The sequence below is a fragment of the Salvelinus fontinalis genome, chromosome 9 (assembly GCF_029448725.1).
Source record: "Salvelinus fontinalis isolate EN_2023a chromosome 9, ASM2944872v1, whole genome shotgun sequence".
In the NCBI taxonomy this organism is placed as follows: Eukaryota; Metazoa; Chordata; class Actinopteri; order Salmoniformes; family Salmonidae; genus Salvelinus; species Salvelinus fontinalis.
In genome coordinates this window covers 25,479,214-25,498,210 of record NC_074673.1, presented here as the reverse complement: position 1 = coordinate 25,498,210, position 18,997 = coordinate 25,479,214, and the positions used below count along the sequence as shown (strand labels likewise).

General features: G+C 45.2%; 1 protein-coding gene across 2 annotated transcripts in view; it reads left to right on the top strand.

The window, feature by feature from the left end:
* Nucleotides 1–18,997, top strand: part of LOC129862331 (inositol 1,4,5-trisphosphate receptor type 2-like) — a 154,569-nt gene that overhangs the window by 130,031 nt on the left and 5,541 nt on the right. For both annotated transcript variants that reach the window (XM_055933852.1, XM_055933853.1), the window contains exon 56: nucleotides 18,831–18,992. In XM_055933852.1, coding sequence (XP_055789827.1) covers nucleotides 18,831–18,992 — 162 coding nt within the window. The remainder of the gene's footprint in view (nucleotides 1–18,830; nucleotides 18,993–18,997) is intronic.

The window sequence follows — 18,997 nt, the reverse complement described above, 5'->3', positions numbered from 1 at the left end:
AATTGACAACTGAATCTATTTTAACATGTTTTATACAAGTGATGCGTCCTCTTCTGACGGCCAGTCAGTCCAAGGTACTAGTGCATGGTGACGTCATGGTGAATCTTTTTATGTAGGGCCTATAAGCACTGTGATTGGCAAAATCCTGTTACGTGTGTGTGTGTGGGGGGGGGGGTTGCATGCTTACAGTGCATTCGGAAAGTATTCAGACCCTTTGACTTTTTCCACATTTTGTTACATTACAGCCTTATTCTAAAATGGATTACATTTAAAAAAAAATCCTCATCAATCTACACACAATACCCCATAATGGCAAAGCGAAAATGGGTTCCTTAAATGGGTTCTTGGGAGGTGACCAAGAACCCGATGGTTACTCTGGCAGAGCTCCAGAGTTCATCTGTGGAAATGGGAGAACCTTCCAGAAGGACAACCATCTCTGCAGCACTCCACCAATCAGTCCTTTACGGTAGAGTGGCTAGACGGAAGCCACTCCTCAGTAAAAGGTACATGATAGCCCACTTGGAGTTTGCCAAAAGGCACCTAAAGGACTCTCAGACCATGAGAAACAAGATTCTCTGGTCTGATGAAAACAAGATTGAACTCTTTGGTCTGAATGCAAAGTGTCACGTCTGGAGGAAACCTGGTAACATCCCTACGGTGAAGCATGGTGGTGGCAGCATCATGCTGTGGGGATGTTTTTCAGTGGCAGGGACTGGGAGAGTAGTCAGGGTTGAGGGAAAGATGAACGGAGCAAAGTACAGAGAGATCCTTGATGAAAACCTGCTACAGAGACCTCAGACTGGGGTGAAGGTTCACCTTCCAACAGGACAACGCCCCTAAGCACACAGCCAAGACAACGCAGGATTGGCTTCGGGACAAATCCCTGAATGTCCTTGAGTGGCCCAGCCAGAGCCCAGACTTGAACCCGATCTAACATTTCTGGAGAGACCTGAAAATAGCTGTGCAGCAACACTCCCCATCCAACCTGACAGAGCTTGAGAGGATCTGCAGAGAAGATTGGGAGAAACTCCACAAATACAGGTGTGCCAAGCTTGTAGCATCATACCCAAGAAGACTCGAGGCTGTAATCGCTGCCAAAAGTGCTTCAACAAAGTACTGAGTAAAGGGTCTGAAAACTTATGTAAATGTGATATTTCAGTTTTATTTTTTGCAGAAATGTATAAAAACCTGTTTTTGCTTTCTCATTAGCGGGTATTGTGTGTAGATTGATAAGGGGGAAAAAACAGTTTAATTAATTTTAGAATAAGGCCATAACGTAATATAAAGGGGAAAAGTGAAGGGGTCTGAATACTTTCTGAATTTTGTGTGTGTGTGATTTATCACAGTGAGCACAGAACCAGCAGGTGTACTGCAGCCACAGCTGTGTTACATAACCCTTCTCAAGTGGCCTGCTAATGGATCAGCCTTGCATGGCACGTGCTCTCCCGTCCCTTTCTCCCACAAACACTCTCACACACAGACACGTCGCCGTCGGTTGCAACAGGATAGAGGAAGACGAGCATCGAGGGGCCTCTGAACTCATGATCTAGAAATCAAATCAAATTGTATTTGTCACATACACATGGTTAGCAGATGTTAATGCGAGTGTAGCGAAATGCTTGTGCTTCTAGTTCCGACAATGCAGTAATAACCAACAAGTAATCTAACCTAACAATTCCACAACTACTACCTTATACACACAAGTGTAAAGGGATAAAGAATATGTACATAAAGATATATGAATGAGTGATGGTACAGAACGGCATAGGCAAGATGCAGTAGATGGTATAGTGTACAGTCTATACATATGAGATGAGTAATGTAGGGTATGTAAACATAAAGTGGCATAGTTTAAAGTGGCTAGTGATACATGTATTACATAAAGATGGCAAGATTCAGTGGATGATATACAGTACAGTATATACATATACATATGAGATGAGTAATGTAGGGTATGTAAACATTATATTAAGTAGCATTGTTTAAAGTGGCTAGTGATACATTTTTACATAATTTCCATCAATTCCCATTATTAAAGTGGCTGGAGTTGAGTCAGTATGTTGGCAGCGGCCACTAAATGTTAGTGGTGGCTGTTTAACAGTCTGATGGCCTTGAGATAGAAGCTGTTTTTCAGTCTCTCGGTCCCTGCTTTGATGCACCTGTACTGACCTCGCCTTCTGGATGATAGCGGGGTGAACAGGCAGTGGCTCGGGTGGTTGTTGTCCTTGATGATCTTTATGGCCTTCCTGTGACATCGGGTGGTGTAGGTGTCCTGGAGGGCAGGTAGTTTGCCCCCGGTGATGCTTTGTGCAGACCTCACTACCCTCTGGAGAGCCTTACGGTTGTGGGCGGAGCAGTTGCCGTACCAGGCGGTGATACAGCCCGACAGGATGCTCTCGATTGTGCATCTGTAGAAGTTTGTGAGTGCTTTTGGTGACAAGCCGAATTTCTTCAGCCTCCTGAGGTTGAAGAGGCGCTGCTGCGCCTTCTTCACAACGCTGTCTGTGTGGGTGGACCAATTCAGTTTGTCCGTGATGTGTACACCAAAGAACTTAACTTTCCACCTTCTCCACTACTGTCCCGTCGATGTGGATAGGGGGGTGCTCACTCTGCTGTTTCCTGAAGTCCACGATCATCTCCTTTGTTTTGTTGACGTTGAGTGTGAGGTTATTTTCCTGACACCACACTCCGAGGGCCCTCACCTCCTCCCTGTAGGCCGTCTCGTCGTTGTTGGTAATCAAGCCTACCACTGTAGTGTCGTCCACAAACTTGATGATTGAGTTGGAGGCGTGCATGGCCACGCAGTCGTGGGTGAACAGGGAGTACAGGAGAGGGCTCAGAACGCACTCTTGTGGGGCCCCAGTGTTGAGGATCAGCGGGGTGGAGATGTTGTTACCTACCCTCACCACCTGGGGGCGGCCCGTCTGGAAGTCCAGGACCCAGTTGCACAGGGCGGGGTCGAGACCCAGGGTCTCGAGCTTGATGACGAGTTTGGAGGGTACTATGGTGTTAAATGCTGAGCTGTAGTCGATGAACATTATTCTCACATAGGTATTCTTCTTGTCCAGATGGGTTAGGGCAGTGTGCAGTGTGGTTGCGATTGCGTCGTCTGTGGACCTATTGGGTCGGTAAGCAAATTGGAGTGGGTCTAGGGTGTCAGGTAGGGTGGAGGTGATATGGTCCTTGACTAGTCTCTCAAAGCACTTCATGATGACGGAAGTGAGTGCTACGGGGCGGTAGTCGTTTAGCTCAGTTACCTTAGATTTCTTGGGAACAGGAACAATGGTGGCCCTCTTGAAGCATGTGGGAACAGCAGATTGGGATAAGTATTGATTGAATATGTCCTTAAACACACCAGCCAGCTGGTCTGCGCATGCTCTGAGGACGCGGCTGGGAATGCCGTCTGGGCCTGCAGCCTTGCGAGGGTTAACACATTTAAATGTTTTACTCACCTCGGCTGCAGTGAAGGAGAACCCGCAGGTTTTGGTAGCGGGCCGTGTCAGTGGCACTGTATTGTCCTCAAAGCGAGCAAAAAAGTTATTTAGTCTGTCTGGGAGCAAGACATCCTGGTCCGCGACGGGGCTGGATTTATTTTTGTAATCCGTGATTGACTGTAGACCCTGCCACATACCTCTTGTGTCTGAGCTGTTGAATTGCGACTCTATTTTGTCTCTATACTGGGACTTAGCTTGTTTGATTGCCTTGCGGAGGGAATAGCTACACTGTTTGTATTCGGTCATGTTTCCGGTCACCTTACCCTGGTTAAAAGCAGTGGTTCGCGCTTTCAGTTTCACGCGAATGCTGCCATCAATCCACGGTACTGGTTTGGGAATGTTTTAATCGTTGCTGTGGGTACGACATCGTCAATGCACTTTCTAATGAACTCGCTCACCGAATCAGCATATTCGTCAATGTTGTTGTTGGACGCAATGCGGAACATATCCCAATCCACGTGATCGAAGCAGTCTTGAAGCGTGGAATCAGATTGGTCGGACCAGCGTTGAACAGACCTGAGCGAGGGAGCTTGCTGTTTTAGTTTCTGTCTATAGGCTGGAAGCAACAAAATGGAGTCGTGGTCAGCTTTTCCGAAAGGAGGGCGGGGGAGGGCCTTATATGCGTCGCGGAAGTTAGTATAACAATGATCCAAGGTTTTACCAGCCCTGGTAGCACAATCGATATGCTGATATAATTTAGGGAGTTTTGTTTTCAGATTAGCCTTGTTAAAATCCCCAGCTACGATGAATGCAGCCTCAGGGTGTGTGGTTTCCAGTTTACAAAGAGTCAGATAAAGTTCGTTCAGGGCCATCGATGTGTCTGCTTGGGGGGGAATATATACGGCTGTGATTTATAATCGAAGAGAATTCCCTTGGTTGATAATGCGGTCGACATTTGATTCTGAGGAATTCTAAATCTGGTGAACAGAATGACTTGAGTTCCTGTATGTTGTTATGATCACACCACGTCTCGTTGATCATAAGGCATACACCCCCTCTTCTTACCAGAAAGATGTTTGTTTCTGTCGGCGCGATGCGTGAAGAAACCAGCTGGCTGCACCGACTCCGTTAGCGTCTCTCGAGTGAGCCATGTTTCCGTGAAGCAAAGAACGTTACAATCCCTGATGTCTCTCTGGAATGTTACCCGTGCTCGGATTTCATCAACCTTATTGTCAAGAGACTGGACATTGGCGAGTAGTATGCTAGGGAGTGGAGCGCGATGTGCCCGTCTCCGAAGCCTGACCAGGAGACTGCTTAGTTTGCCCCTTTTACAGCGTCGTTGTTTAGGGTCACCGGCTGGGATCAGATCCATTGTATTGGGTGGAAGGCAAAACACAGGATACGTTTTGGGAAAGTCATATTCCTGGTTGTAACGATGGTGAGTTGACGTTGCTCTTATATTCAGTAGTTCCCGACTGTATGTAATGAAACCTAAGATTACCTGGGGTACCAATGTAAGGAATAACACATAAAACAACAAAATACTGCATAGTTTCCTAGGAACGCGAAGCGAGGCGGCCATCTCGGTCGGCACCGGAACCATGTACTGTCACACTATCTCACTCACTCACTCACACTATAGAAGCCAAAGGTCAGCGTGTCCCTGTGTGGGGGTCCCAAACATCACACACGCATAGTCTCTCTCTCACTCACTCACTCACTCACACAGACACGCGTGCGCACACACACACTACCTCTGAGTCAGTCAGTTTTTACCTAGGTGAGTCAAGTGGAAGGCAGCACATTTAGTACAGTCTCCAGCAGAGATGGGTGAATTGAACAACCTTGGGGCTCTTTCTCAAGACAGTGATTAACACAATCATGTGCTGCTTGCTTTTCTTAATTTGATAGCAGTGTAGTGGACTATAGTCCACTAGGGATGATTATGGAAGTGGATTGGTCAAAAAAAGAATGCTTCCTCAGGTGAGGTGTGAGCGTGTACCCTTATGGGTGGTGCTATGTCAGTGACTAGGAAATAAACAAAGGAAAAGTCAAAACGGTATACTTGGGATGTCCCAACTTTGATGTCACCCCATTGAAGTTGAAATGTAAAAGGGTAAGGTTAGGGTTAGGTAAGTCTTATGTTTAGGGTAGGGACATCCCAAAGATTCCAAATAGCACTAACCAATAAACAAAGGCCCTACATAGGGCACCTGTACATGACTATACCCGAAACATACTCTGGAGTTTAATTATGGTTCATTATTTAGTCATCCCTCTGAGCAGGTTAAGAGTGTGTGAGGTGTGAGTGTGTGTCCCTATAACTCTCCTTTATCGCTCTGTGACTCTCTGATTCTCTCTCTTTCATATACACACACACTCTCTCTTTCTCTCTCTGTTGCAGTTTAGATTCCTCCACTAGAGACTCAGTGCTGCAGGCAGGAGAAGCCATACACAACTCCTCTCAAACCACACGCAACTCCTCTCAAACCACACGCAACTCCTCTCAAACCACACGCAACTCCTCTCAAACCACACGCAACTCCTCTCAAACCACACGCAACTCCTCTCAAACCACACGCAACTCCTCTCAAACCACACGCAACTCCTCTCAAACCACACGCAACTCCTCTCAAACCACACGCAACTCCTCTCAAACCACACGCAACTCCTCTCAAACCATACGCAACTCCTCTCAAACCCTACGCAACTCCTCTCAAACCCTACGCAACTCCTCTCAAACCCTACGCAACTCCTCTCAAACCCTACGCAACTCCTCTCAAACCCTACGCAACTCCTCTCAAACCCTACGCAACTCCTCTCAAACCCTACGCAACTCCTCTCAAACCCTACGCAACTCCTCTCAAACCCTACGCAACTCCTCTCAAACCCTACGCAACTCCTCTCAAACCCTACGCAACTCCTCTCAAACCCTACGCAACTCCTCTCAAACATAAAATGGTTGTTCCCCTAGTCACTATCATGCTGAGTTGTGTGGTTTGTCCATGTTCTGTTGTGTGCCTGGTGGAAAAGCTTCACTGCGATATGGCGAGAGCCACTGCGAGTGGTGTAGTCTGTAGTGTGAGACTAAGTGAGGTGTCAGAATGGTTCAGTGAAGCAGTACTGAACCCCTGACTCACCCTAATATACTGTACACTGTTATTATTTTGGCAGGGGATTGTGCCCAAGTAAATTTTTACACTGTGGGGTTATTTTGGGAAAGACTTGTTATGTCGGAGGTAGGCTGGGATTGTTTATATTAGCCCACAGCTCAAAGGTTAGTCTGTGGACTGTATGCTTTTAGTAAAAGCACTCTCAGCACCTTTTTAAGCTATGTTTTTCAGCCAAACTGGCAACAAGAGCTTACATAACATCAGCTGATTGCAATCTATCTGTCTCACTGAACGTCGTCTTATCTCACACACACAGATACAAATCCGCACATGCGCATAAGTAAGAATAATCAACACACATCTGCGCAAAAGACACACACACACACAAAGGCAAACCGACACACAGATATTGGCACAGACACACGTAAACAACTTAAGCCTATTACATAATGCTGCTGTTATATAATGAGCCCCGTTCTCCTTTTCAAATCCTTGTTTATTGTTGATCTGTATCTGCAATTACAACAGTGCTGTGTTCCTACTCATTTTATTCACTCCTTCACTTGAAACACAATGGTTATGAGTTTGAGCTTGTGGAGGCTTATCTGGAGTCAGTTTCTTTGAGGAGACGTACTGTACAGCTTACTGCAGTACCCAGCCATCTGATCTGGAGTCAGTTTGTCTGAGCAGCTCTCTCTACAGCTTACTGCAGTGGCTGGCTGTGAGACAGCAGGACTGTCTCCCAGCACACACTCCTCTTAAGTGAGGAACTTGGATCAGTTCCCACCAATGATTTATGTATTCACTAGATGACTGACGGGGCGCTGATTTGACGCCACGGCGCCTCCATCTTGGCACTTCCCCACCATTATAATTTTTATTTAGGAAGCTATAGAAATGCGAGTGCATGCGTGTACCGATAGGATGCTTGAGGAATGAGTAGGTCAAGTTTTTACATGCAAAACTGTGATTAAATGTAGAAGCCAGACAACAGTTTAAATTAAGCCTCTAAAATTGATAGATCAATATATACCCAAGCAACTGGGAGAGAGCGAGCGGTCAGTTATGGACAACAGCATACCTATCAGTTGGTAAAGCGGCGCAGAAACACGAAGCAAACGAGAGTAAAGAACAGCTAAAAGATATCCAGGAAAACATACACTATATATACATAAAAGTATGTGGACACCCCTTCAAATGAGTGAATTCGGCTATTTCGGCCACACCCGTTGCTGACCAGTGTATAAAATTGAGCATACAGCCAAACAATCTCCATAGACAAACATTGGCAGTAGACTGGCCTTAATGAAGAGTTCAGTGACTTTCAATGTCGCACAAGTCAGTTTGTCAAATTTCTGCAGTGCTAGAGCTGCCCCGGTTAACAGCAAGTGCTGTTATTGTGAAGTGGAAACGTCTACAACGGCTCAGCCACAAAGTGGTGGGCCACACAAGCTCATAGAACGGGACCACCGAGTGCTGAAGCGCATAACGTACAAAAAATCGCCTATCCACGGTTGCAACACTCACTACCGAGTTCCAAACTGCCTCTGGAAGCAACGTCAGCACAAGAACTGTTCGTTGGGAGCTTCCATGGCCAAGCAGCCGCACACAAGCCTAAGATCACCATGCGCAATGCCAAGCCTTGGCTAGAGTGGTGTAAAGTTCACAGGCATTGGACTCTGGAGCATTGGAAATGTGTTCTCTAGAGAGACATCAGTCCCCGACCTCACTAATGCTTTTGTGGCTTAATGGAGGCAAGTCTCTGCAGCAAGGTTCCAACATTTAGTGGAAAGCCTTCCCAGAAGAGTAGAGGCTGTTATAGCAGTCAAGGGGGACCAACTCCCATGCCCATGATTTTGGAATGAGATGTTCGACAAGCAGGTGTCCACATACCGCTGGTCGTGTAATGTAGCTAAAATGCTCTCAATGCACACCAAAACAAAGTGCTACAATCTGTTGTTAGAAAAGTAGATTAGCTCAAAAAGAAAGTAGTGTCTGACATGTCAGACATGCACATACAAGTCGTGCGCATGAACGAACAAGACAACAAAATTAGCCTTCTGGAAACAAAGTTACAAACTTTAGAAAATGGATTTGACCAGCAGCAAAACTGAATGAGACGAAACAACATGAGAATATTGTCCTTACTGGAAGACGAGGAAAAAGGGGACCTTTCCAACTACGCGTTCAAGCTGATATCGGAGGAACTTGACGTGGATATATCACTAAACGATGCCATAGGATCATCGTGAAACAGAAGAACACTAAATACCATCGCACTGTAATCCTCAAGCTGTGGTACTATTAGACCAAAGTCAACATTCTGAAGGCACAGAGATCAAATCCACAGCCAGTCCATTCAATTGGTCCAGGACCTGTCTGCTAGGCTGAGAAAAAAACGCAAGCAATTGCATTCCGATCAGACAGGAATCAGATCTCAACTCCGCTTCCGGTAATAGAAACTGGCCACAATACTTAAATGGCAGACTTTCTCCAATGTATGTACAAAGACATAATCCACAGGCTTTTGGTACATCAGGAGAGGAGTTGGTTTAAAAGCCCTAAAAGGCGTAGCACCTCAAAGTACAAAGAAGTAATTTGATTGATGTTTTTTGTGTATTCTCTGTTAAATGTCTGCTCAGCCCACATGCTCACACACACACTATATATACAGTACCAGTAAAAAGTTTGGACACCTACTTATTCAAGGGTTTTTCTTTATTTTACTATTTTCTACAATGTAGAATAATAGTGAAGACATTAAAACTATGAAATAACACATATGGAATCAAGTAGTAACCAAAAAAAGTGTTAAACACATCAAAATGTATATATATATTTTTTGACCCAACACGCCTGGAGGTGTGTTGAGTCATTGTCCTGTTGAAAAACAAATGATAGTCCCACTAAGCGCAAACCAGATGGGATGGAGTACCGCTGCAGAATGCTGTAGTAGCCATGCTGGTTAAGTGTGCCTTGAATTCTAAATAAATCACAACGGTGTCACCAGCAAAGCCCCCCCACACCATCGCACCTCCTCCTCCATGCTTCACGGTGGGAACCACACATGCGGAGATCATCTGTTCACCTACTCTGCGTCTTACAAAGACACGGCGGTTGGAACCAAAAACCGCACATTTGGACTCCTCAGACAAAAGGACAGATTTCCACTGGTCTAATGTCCAATGCTCGTGTTTCTTGGCCCAAGCAAGTCTCTTCTTATTATTGGTGTCCTTTAGTAGTGGTTTCTTTGCAGCAATTCTACCATAAAGACCTGATTCACGCAGTCTCCTCTGAACAGTTGATGTTGAGATGTCTGTTACTTGAACTCAGAAGAATTTATTTGGGCTGCAATTTCTGAGGCTGGTAACTCTAATGAACTTATCCTCTGCAACAGAGGTAACTCCGTGTTTTGCCACGTTTATTATATTACAGACACCGTAATGTATGTTTTTAAATGATATGTGAGCTAAACATTAAACAAAAATGAAAAAATATATTTAAAAAAAAATCCTTACTGTTACTGTCCCCACTATGTAATTCTGTCATTGAAACACTGTAGAATTCCATTGATTGCTATGGAGCAGGTATTCCCAAACTGGGGTACAGGCAATGCCGTTGGGGGTACGCCAAATAAAAATGTGATTCATATTTATTTTTTTATTATGTGTATTCTTTACATTTTCAAACAGTCGATTTAAACTCAGCAAAAAATAAACGTCCTCTCACTGTCAACTGCGTTTATTTTCAGAAAACTTAACATGTGTAAATATTTGTATGAACATAAGATTCAACAACTGAGACATAAACTGAACAAGTTCCACGGACATGTGACTAACAGAAACTGAATATTGTGTCCCTGAACAAAGGGGTGGGTCAAAATCAAAAGTAACAGTCAGTATCTGGTGTGGCCACCAGCTGCATTAAGTGCTGCAGTGCATCTCCTCCTCGTGGACTGCACCAGATTTGCCAGTTCTTGCTGTGAGATGTTACCATACTCTTCCACCAAGGCACCTGCAAGTTCCCGGACATTTCTGGGGGGAATGGCCCTAGCCCTCACCCTCCAATCCAACATTTCCCCGACGTTCTCAATGGGATTGAGATCCGGACTCTTTGCTGACCATGGCAGAACACTGGCATTCCTGTCTTGCAGGAAATCATGCACAAAACGAGCAGTATGGCTGGTGGCATTGTCATGCTGGAGGGTCATGTCATGGTGAGCCTGCAGGGAGGGTACAACATGAGGGAGGAGGATGTCTTCCCTGTAACGCACAACGCTGAGATTGCCTGCAATGACAACAAGCTCAGTCTGATGATGCTGTGACACACCGCCCCAGACAATGACGGGCCCTCCACCTCCAAATCGATCCCACTCCAGAGTACAGGCCGCTCATTCCTTCGACAATAAACACAAATCCAACCATCACCCCAGGTGAGACAATACTGAGACTCGTCGAAGAAGAGCACTTTTTGCCAGTCCTGTCTCGTCCAGCGACGGTGGGTTTGTGCCCACAGGTGACATTGTTGCCGGTGATGTCTGTTGAGGGACCTGCCTAACAACAGGTCTACAAGCCCTCAGTCCCACCTCTCTTAGCCTATTGCGGACAGTCTGAGCACTGATGGAGGGATTGTGCGTTCCTGGTGTAACTCGGGCAGTTGTTGTTGCCATCCTGTACCTGTCCCGCAGGTGTGATGTTCGGATGTACTGATCCTGTGCAAGTGTTGTTACACGTAGTCTGCTACTGCGAGGACGATCAGCTGTCCGTCCTGTCTCCCTGTAGCACTCGTTTAGGCATCTCACAGTACGGACATTGCAATTTATTGCCCTTGCCACATCTGCAGTCCTCATGCCTCCTTGTACCATGCCTAAGGCACGTTCCCGCTGATGAGCAGGGATCCTGGGCATCTTTCTTTTGGTGTTGTTCAGAGTCAGTAGAAAGGCCTCTTTAGTGTCCTAAGTTTTCATAACTCTGACCTTAATTGCCTATCGTCTGTAAACTGTTAGTGTCTTAACGACCGTTCCACAGGTGCATGTTCATTAATTGTTTATGGTTCATTGAACAAGCATGGGAAACTGTGTTTAAACCCGTTACAACGAAGATCTGTGAAGTTATTTAGATTTTTACGAATTATCTTTGAAAGACAGGGTCCTGAAAAAGGGACGTTTATGTAGTTTATATTTTCCAACGGGGCTATACATTTGGGTGAGTTTTTTTTTCCTTTCCTGAGTAGCCTCGTTTCACTGAATCTGAATCTAGTGTTCAGCAAAATAACACAATGTTGCAGGAATTCCACCAACAGCCCGAATGTAGCCCAACGTAGCTGCTGCTCATTACGTTTGCTCGAAAATTGATAAATTGTTAAAAGAATGTAGCCAAATGTACTGGTAGTACTACTGCTACTAGCAGTACTACACCTGCACCTGTTGACGACACAAGTTGTTCTGCTTCCACGAGCACATCCAATGCTAGCATCAGTAATTCTACATTTGTTGTTTGCCCAGCTAGCATGGACGCTGACAGTTGTGAATCTGATGCAGCCGAAGAGCTACTGCCCCCTTAAAAAGCACCGAACATCAGGCAGGGACATTGAACCATCGAAGAGGCGCAAATATGATGAGAACTATCGATTTGGGGTTCACTTATATTGGGAGTAGTGCCTTTCCTCAGCCACAGTGTGTTATATGTGCAAAAGTACTATCTGACAACTCGATGAAGCCTTCACTCTTGTGAGGACATTTAGAAACAAACCATGCCAATTTGAAAAATAAGCCACGAGTTTTTTTGAGCGAGAATTAAGACTTTCAAGTAGTAAGACATGTATAAAAGCAACAGATACCATTATTAAGAAGGTGCTTTTGAAGCGTCTTATATGGTGAGTGTTGTGTCTGGACTATCATTAAATGTGAAGACTTATTTATATCAAATCAGTGCTCTAGGTTTAATTATTTTGTGATTTAACTAATCATGTTAATATTAATTAACTTAAGTCGGGGCACCGCGGGAAAATGTTGAGTTAGTTATAATTTCCTGAATATAACTCTTCAGATATTTTAATATCTTATCAATTACAGTCTTCAATAAATGATTATTAATCGTTACCTTCGTCAGTCTCATTCTAAACGTCATAAAATGATTGGTTATCTGCACGAACACTAGTCTCCATAATGAATCAGCAATATACAAATTGGCTTAATTATTTGTTTACGAACTAATTAAATCACACAGAATTACATAACAAACAATATAATTATTGGTTACTAACACAATGAATTGATAAGTCTCTATTGGGCTAAACCGGTATGATGGCTTTGGCGGGAAAAGAGATAAAGAGCGGGAAAGACAAAATGTATTCACTGCACACAGTTGATAATTGAAATGCTAATCCTTTGCACATGAACGGCTGCTCATTTGAAAATTATTGCAATGTATATATTTACACCCGTATGTCGTTGTCTTCTCTGTTGGAAACGCCGGTCCATCTGCTGGAGAGTCAGTTCATCAGATAGTCTCTGGTTGACTCCCCAGGAGTCACAATGTCTTTCGTGGTTGTTGCTTTCTCAGCGGCTCTGGATATTGTCTGTTGTAATTTTTATGTCAGGCGTACAGATGGTCCTTGCATAGAATAGATGCTTCTGCATTTGTCGGTATTCTCGTACTAGACTTATGTAATTTCCAGCTGTAGACTAGTAATTCTACGTCTAGGATTTGATCTTATTCTGTAGTGATTGATAGTCTCAGAGTTGAACCATTTCCAGCCGTGAGGCCAACACTTACACGCTGTCTGGTTTCCTGGGCTTATAGAGTGGTAACCATTTCAACGTGGGGACTCCGTCCCGGCGTTCTCAGACTTAATGTACATTTTGTAGGAAGTGGGTTTATACTCTGTGGAAAAAGGGGCAGTTCTATGACGCCTAACGTGATGTCTGGGCTCACGGGGCCGTGGCCACTGACTAGTTACACTTTATATGACAATCCATGCTCTCATTTAGAAGGCTAACATCACATTTCATCTTTTCACAAATACTTTCATATATAATCACATACGTTTCACAACATTTAGATGTAAACCTGATAATTGATTAGTGTACACAGAGATACAGTAATGTGGGTTTCCTGTCCTTCATGAGATCACCAAATGAAACACACTCGTCATGACTGTCCCTTAAGTGTCCACGGGCCACTCCCACATTCTCAAAAATATAAATATTGTTTAATAATTCAAACTTTTGATGTCCAAGGGTTTCTCGGTGTTCCATAGTTTACATTCCAATCTCAGACCCACTGTAACCTGATCCTTCAGATCGTCACAGGACACAATGCCTTCATCGAACAACACTGTTTCATGACGCATCAGTGACATGGCAGGAGATGTTTTGAAACAATTACTGCTTCGCATACAAGCCAGTGAATTCTATGCGTTACAGCTGTATGAGTCAACAGACTTGGCGGGCCTGGCACAGCTCCAGGTATATGTCCGTTATGTTTAAAGGGGGGTAAATTAAGGAAGAAATCCTCTTCTGCAAACACTGGAAACCAGGATAACAGGAAGGGATATTTTTAAAGTACTGGATGGCTTTGTGACATCAAATGGACTTTGGTGGTCAAGATGTGTTGGTATCTGTACTGATGGCGCAAAAGCCGTGACAGGGAGACCTAGTGGAGTGGTAACGCGCGTGCAAGCAGTTGCCCCCGATGCCACTTGGGTACACTGCAGCATCCACTGAGTGGCTCTTGCTGCCAAGGGAATGCTTGACGGCTTGAAAGACATTTTGTACATGTAACGGATGTGAAATGGCTAGCTAGTTAGCGGGTACGCGCTAGTAGCATTTCAATCAGTTACGTCACTGGCTCTGAGACTTAAGTAGTGTTGCCCCTTGCTCTGCAAGGGCCGCGGCTTTTGTGGAGCGATGGGTAACGACTGTGCTTCGTGGGCGACCGTTGTTGATGTGTGCAGAGGGTCCCAGGTTCGCGCCCGTGTCGGGGCGAGGGGACGCCGTAAAGTTATACTGTTACATTGATGCTGTTGACCCGGATCACTGGTTGCTGCGGAAAAGGAAGAGGTTGAAAGGGGGGTGAGTGTAACGGATGTGAAATGGCTAGCTAGTTAGCGGGTACGCGCTAGTAGCATTTCAATCAGTTACGTCACTTGCTCTGAGACTTAAGTAGTGTTGCCCCTTGCTCTGCAAGGGCCGTGGCTTTTGTGGAGCGATGGGTAACGACGCTTCGTGGGTGTCAGTTGTTGATGTGTGCAGAGGGTCCCTGGTTCGCGCCCGTGTCGGGGCGAGGGGACGACGTAAAGTTATACTGTTACATACACAACAGTGAAAATGGTTAACTTTGTTAAAGCAAGGCCCCTGAACTCAAGTGTATTTTCTGCACTACGCAATGATATGGGCAGCTACCATGTAACGCTTATACAACATACAAAAGTGCGCTGGTTATCAAGGGGCAAAATTGTTACGCACGCCTCGAAGAAGAGGGAACGCGGCACCCTGCTACAACTCAACTCCCCGTGAAGTGAGAGGTATGGGACAGTAGGTGCGAGTAAGGATGACAAACGGCAGAGAATTTACCGTTTACTAGGAATTTATTACTTCACACGGTAATATGGGGAAAAGGGGCTGGACGGAACCAAAGCAAAGAAAGTAAATATCAAAGCCCCCTCTCCTACCTTACTTGCCTACCCACTACCTACTTAATTTAGCACCACCTGGTGCGCTAACCAAAATACAGGGGGTGGTCCGCCCAGGTCTTTCCTAGTGTGCCTAGACAGTGAATATACTACGGGTATATGTATGCCCGCGGGCCTCTTGCCTAAGCACTCCCTAGGTGCCTTCTCCTTCCCCCCTGGGAACAAATGAAACAGAATATTAAACAATTTCATCAAATAAGCTCTATCTGACTGAGCAACAAACTAACACAGAACATACCAAAGCTGCTCCCAGCAACAACTAACACAGTAAATAACCCACAGCCATCAGCCTCCTCTCAGCAATCATCTCTCAGTTATGATCCTCAGGATATTACAATCAATCTCTCCTCTGAGCAACAGAACACTGCCTTATATAGCTTCAGAAGGAATCTAATTGAAGACAGCTGCGTCCTGACGAGGGGGCGGGGTCAGCTCCAATCATCAATGGGGCTGACCAATCCGCTGCTTGGGGAGAATTCAGGAAGCCCTCTCCTGAAACACACACACTCAAATACAAACTACAACACAGAAACTGGGGAACAAAACAAAAGTATTGACACATTTTTTTTTTAAATTGAGAGACAAGCTTAAAGTTTTCTTCAGTGACCATAAGTTTCACTTGTCAGACCGCTTTCATTGTCTGACCGAGTTTCTCACACGACTGGCCTATCTGGGTGATGTTTTTCTTGCCTGAATGATCTGAATCTAGGATTACAGGGATTCTCCGCAACTATATTCAATGTGCGGGACAAAATTTTGGTTGATTAAGAAGTTGGAGCGCTTCTCTGTCTGCATTAACACGGACAACACACATATGATTTTTTTTTGTGCAAATGAACTGAAGCTTATGGACAATGTCAAATGTGATATAGCGAAGCACCTGAGTGAACTGGGTGTGCAATTACGCAGGTACTTTCCCAAAATGGATGACACAAAAAACTGGATTCGTTATCCCTTTCATGCCCTGCCTCCAGTCCACTTACCGATATCTGAACAAGAGAGCCTCATCGAAATTGCAACAAGCGGTTCTGAGAAGATTGAATTTAATCAGAAGCCACTGACAGATTTCTGGATTGGGCTGCTCTGAGTATCCTACCTTGGCAAATCGCACTGTTAAGACACTGATGCCCTTTGCAACCACGTACCTATGTGAGAGTGGATTCTCAGCCTTCACTAGCATGAAAACTAAATACAGGCACAGACTGTGTGGGGAAATGATTTAAGATGGAGAGAGTCTCAAATACAACTCAACATTGCATCCTTTCAAGAACACCCTTCTCATTAATCTGTGGTGAAGAATTCACAATTTTCAATTAACAAATAAGGTTTTATATGTAAAATGGTTAAATAAAGAGCAAAATTATTGATTATTATTATTTGTGCCCTGGTCCTATAAGCGCTCTTTGTCACGTCCCACGAGCTGGCTTAAGACAAAAACTCACACTCATTCTTATGTTTAATAAATGTATCGTATAGTGTGTGTGTGTGGCAGGCTTACAATGATGGCAAAAAACAACATTTGAGAGTGTGCTGACCCTGGTGCTAGAGGCGGTACGCAGCTGGAGGTTGAATGTTTGAAGGGGTTTCTGGAAAGTGCCAATATGGCCAACCGGTGGCTTCAAGCCCTCATTGGCCAATACATAGCATCAGCAATCCAGAGTTTATATACAACATTGGTTCCCACGGATGTTCTGCTCCCCATCCCGCCTTCCTCTTTCACATTCTGTTCCTGGCTCCACACCCTCCCTCTGTCTTTGTACAGTGCCTTTGGAAAGTATTCAGACCACTAGACTTTTAGAACATTTTGTTACGTTACAGCCTTATTCTAAAATAGATTAAATAACATTTTCATCCATCTTCACACTATACCCAATAATAACAAAGTGAAAACAGGTTTTTGGAAATTTTTGCTAATTTATTAAAAAATAAAAACAGATACCTCAGTTACATAAGTATTCAGACCCTTTGCTATGAGACTCAAAATTGAGATCAGGTGCATCCTGTTTCCATTGATCATCCCTGATGTTTCTACAACTTTTTAATTTTTAATTTATTTTTTAAAATAAATTTTACCCCCTTTTCTCCGCAATTTTCTTGGTATCCAATCGCTAGTAATTACTATCTTGTCTCATCGCTACAACTCTCGTACGGGCTCGGGAGAGACGAAGGTCGAAAGCCATGCGTCCTCCGAAGCACACCCCAACCAAGCCGCACTGCTTCTTAACACAGCACGCCTCCAACCCGGAAGCCAGCCGCACCAATGTGTCGGAGGAAACACCGTGCACCCGCCCCCCTTGGTTAGCGTGCACTGCGCCCGACCCGCCACAGGAGTCGCTGGAGCGCGATGAGACAAGGATATCCCTACCGGCCAAACCCTCCCTAACCCGGATGACACTAGGCCAATTGTGCGTCGCCCCACGGACCTCCCGGTCGCGGCCGGCTGCGACAGAGCCTGGGCGCGAACCCAGAGACTCTGGTGGCGCAGCTAGCGCTGCGATGCAGTGCCCTAGACCACTGCGCCACGCGGGAGGCCCCTCTGTTTCTACAACTTGATTGAAGTCCACCTGTGGTAAATTCAATTGATTGAACATGATTTAGAAAGGCACACACCTTTCTATATAAGGTCCCGCAGTTGACAGTGCGTGTCCGAGCAAAAACCAAGCCATGAGGTCGAAGGAATTATCTGTAGAGCTCCGAGACAGGATTGTGTTGAGGCACAGAACTGGGGAAGGGTACCAAAACATTTCTGCAGCATGTTCCCCAAGAATACAGTGGCCTCCATTCTTAAATGGAAGAAGTTTGGAACCACCAAGACCACCAAGGTAACCTCCCGGCCAAACTGAGCAATTGGGGGAGAAGGGCCATGGTTAGGGAGGTGACCAAGAACCCAGTGGCCACTCTGGCAGAGCTCCAGAGTTCCTCTATGGAAATGGGAGAACCTTCCAAGAGGACAACAACCCTAAGAACACAGCCAAGACAACGCAGGAGTGGCTTTGGGACAAGTCTCTGAATGTCCTTGAGTGGCCCAGCCAGAACCCGGACTTGAAGCCAATCGAACATCTCTGGAGAGACCTGAAAATAGCTGTGCACCCCATCCAACCTGACAGAGCTTGAGAGGGTCTGCAGAGAAGTATGGGAGAAACTTTCCAAGTACAGGTGTGCCAAGCTTGTAGCGTCATACCCAAGAAGACTCAAGGCTGTAATCTCTGCCAAAGGGGCTTCAACAAAGTATTGAGTAAACGGTCTGAATACTTATGTAAATGTGATTTCAGCCTTATGCATAATTTTCCACAAAAAATGTTTTTGCTTTGTCATTATGGTGTATTGTGTGTAGATTGATGAGGGGAGGAGGGGGGGGGGGACAACCTAATGTTACAATAAGGCTCTAAAGTAACAACATTTGGAAAAGGTGAAGGGGTCTGAATACTTTCTGAATGCACTGTATAGCCTTCACACTTTTCTTCTCCTCTCTTTGGTTTTTGCCCTTTTTACCATTTCTTACCCTTTCTCTCCCTCTGGTTTTAACTTTGAACCTGCTATGTAAATACATGAATCTACCCTCTCTTTCTCCCTCCCCCTCTATCTCCAGGAGAAGAACCTGGACTGGTTCCCCCGGATGCGGGCCATGTCCCTGGTGAGCAGCGAGGGGGACGGCGAGCAGAACGAGATGCGCTCCCTGCAGGAGAAACTGGACAGCACTGTCACACTGGTGTCCCTGCTGTCCTCCCAGCTGTCTGAGCTAAAGGATCAGGTACG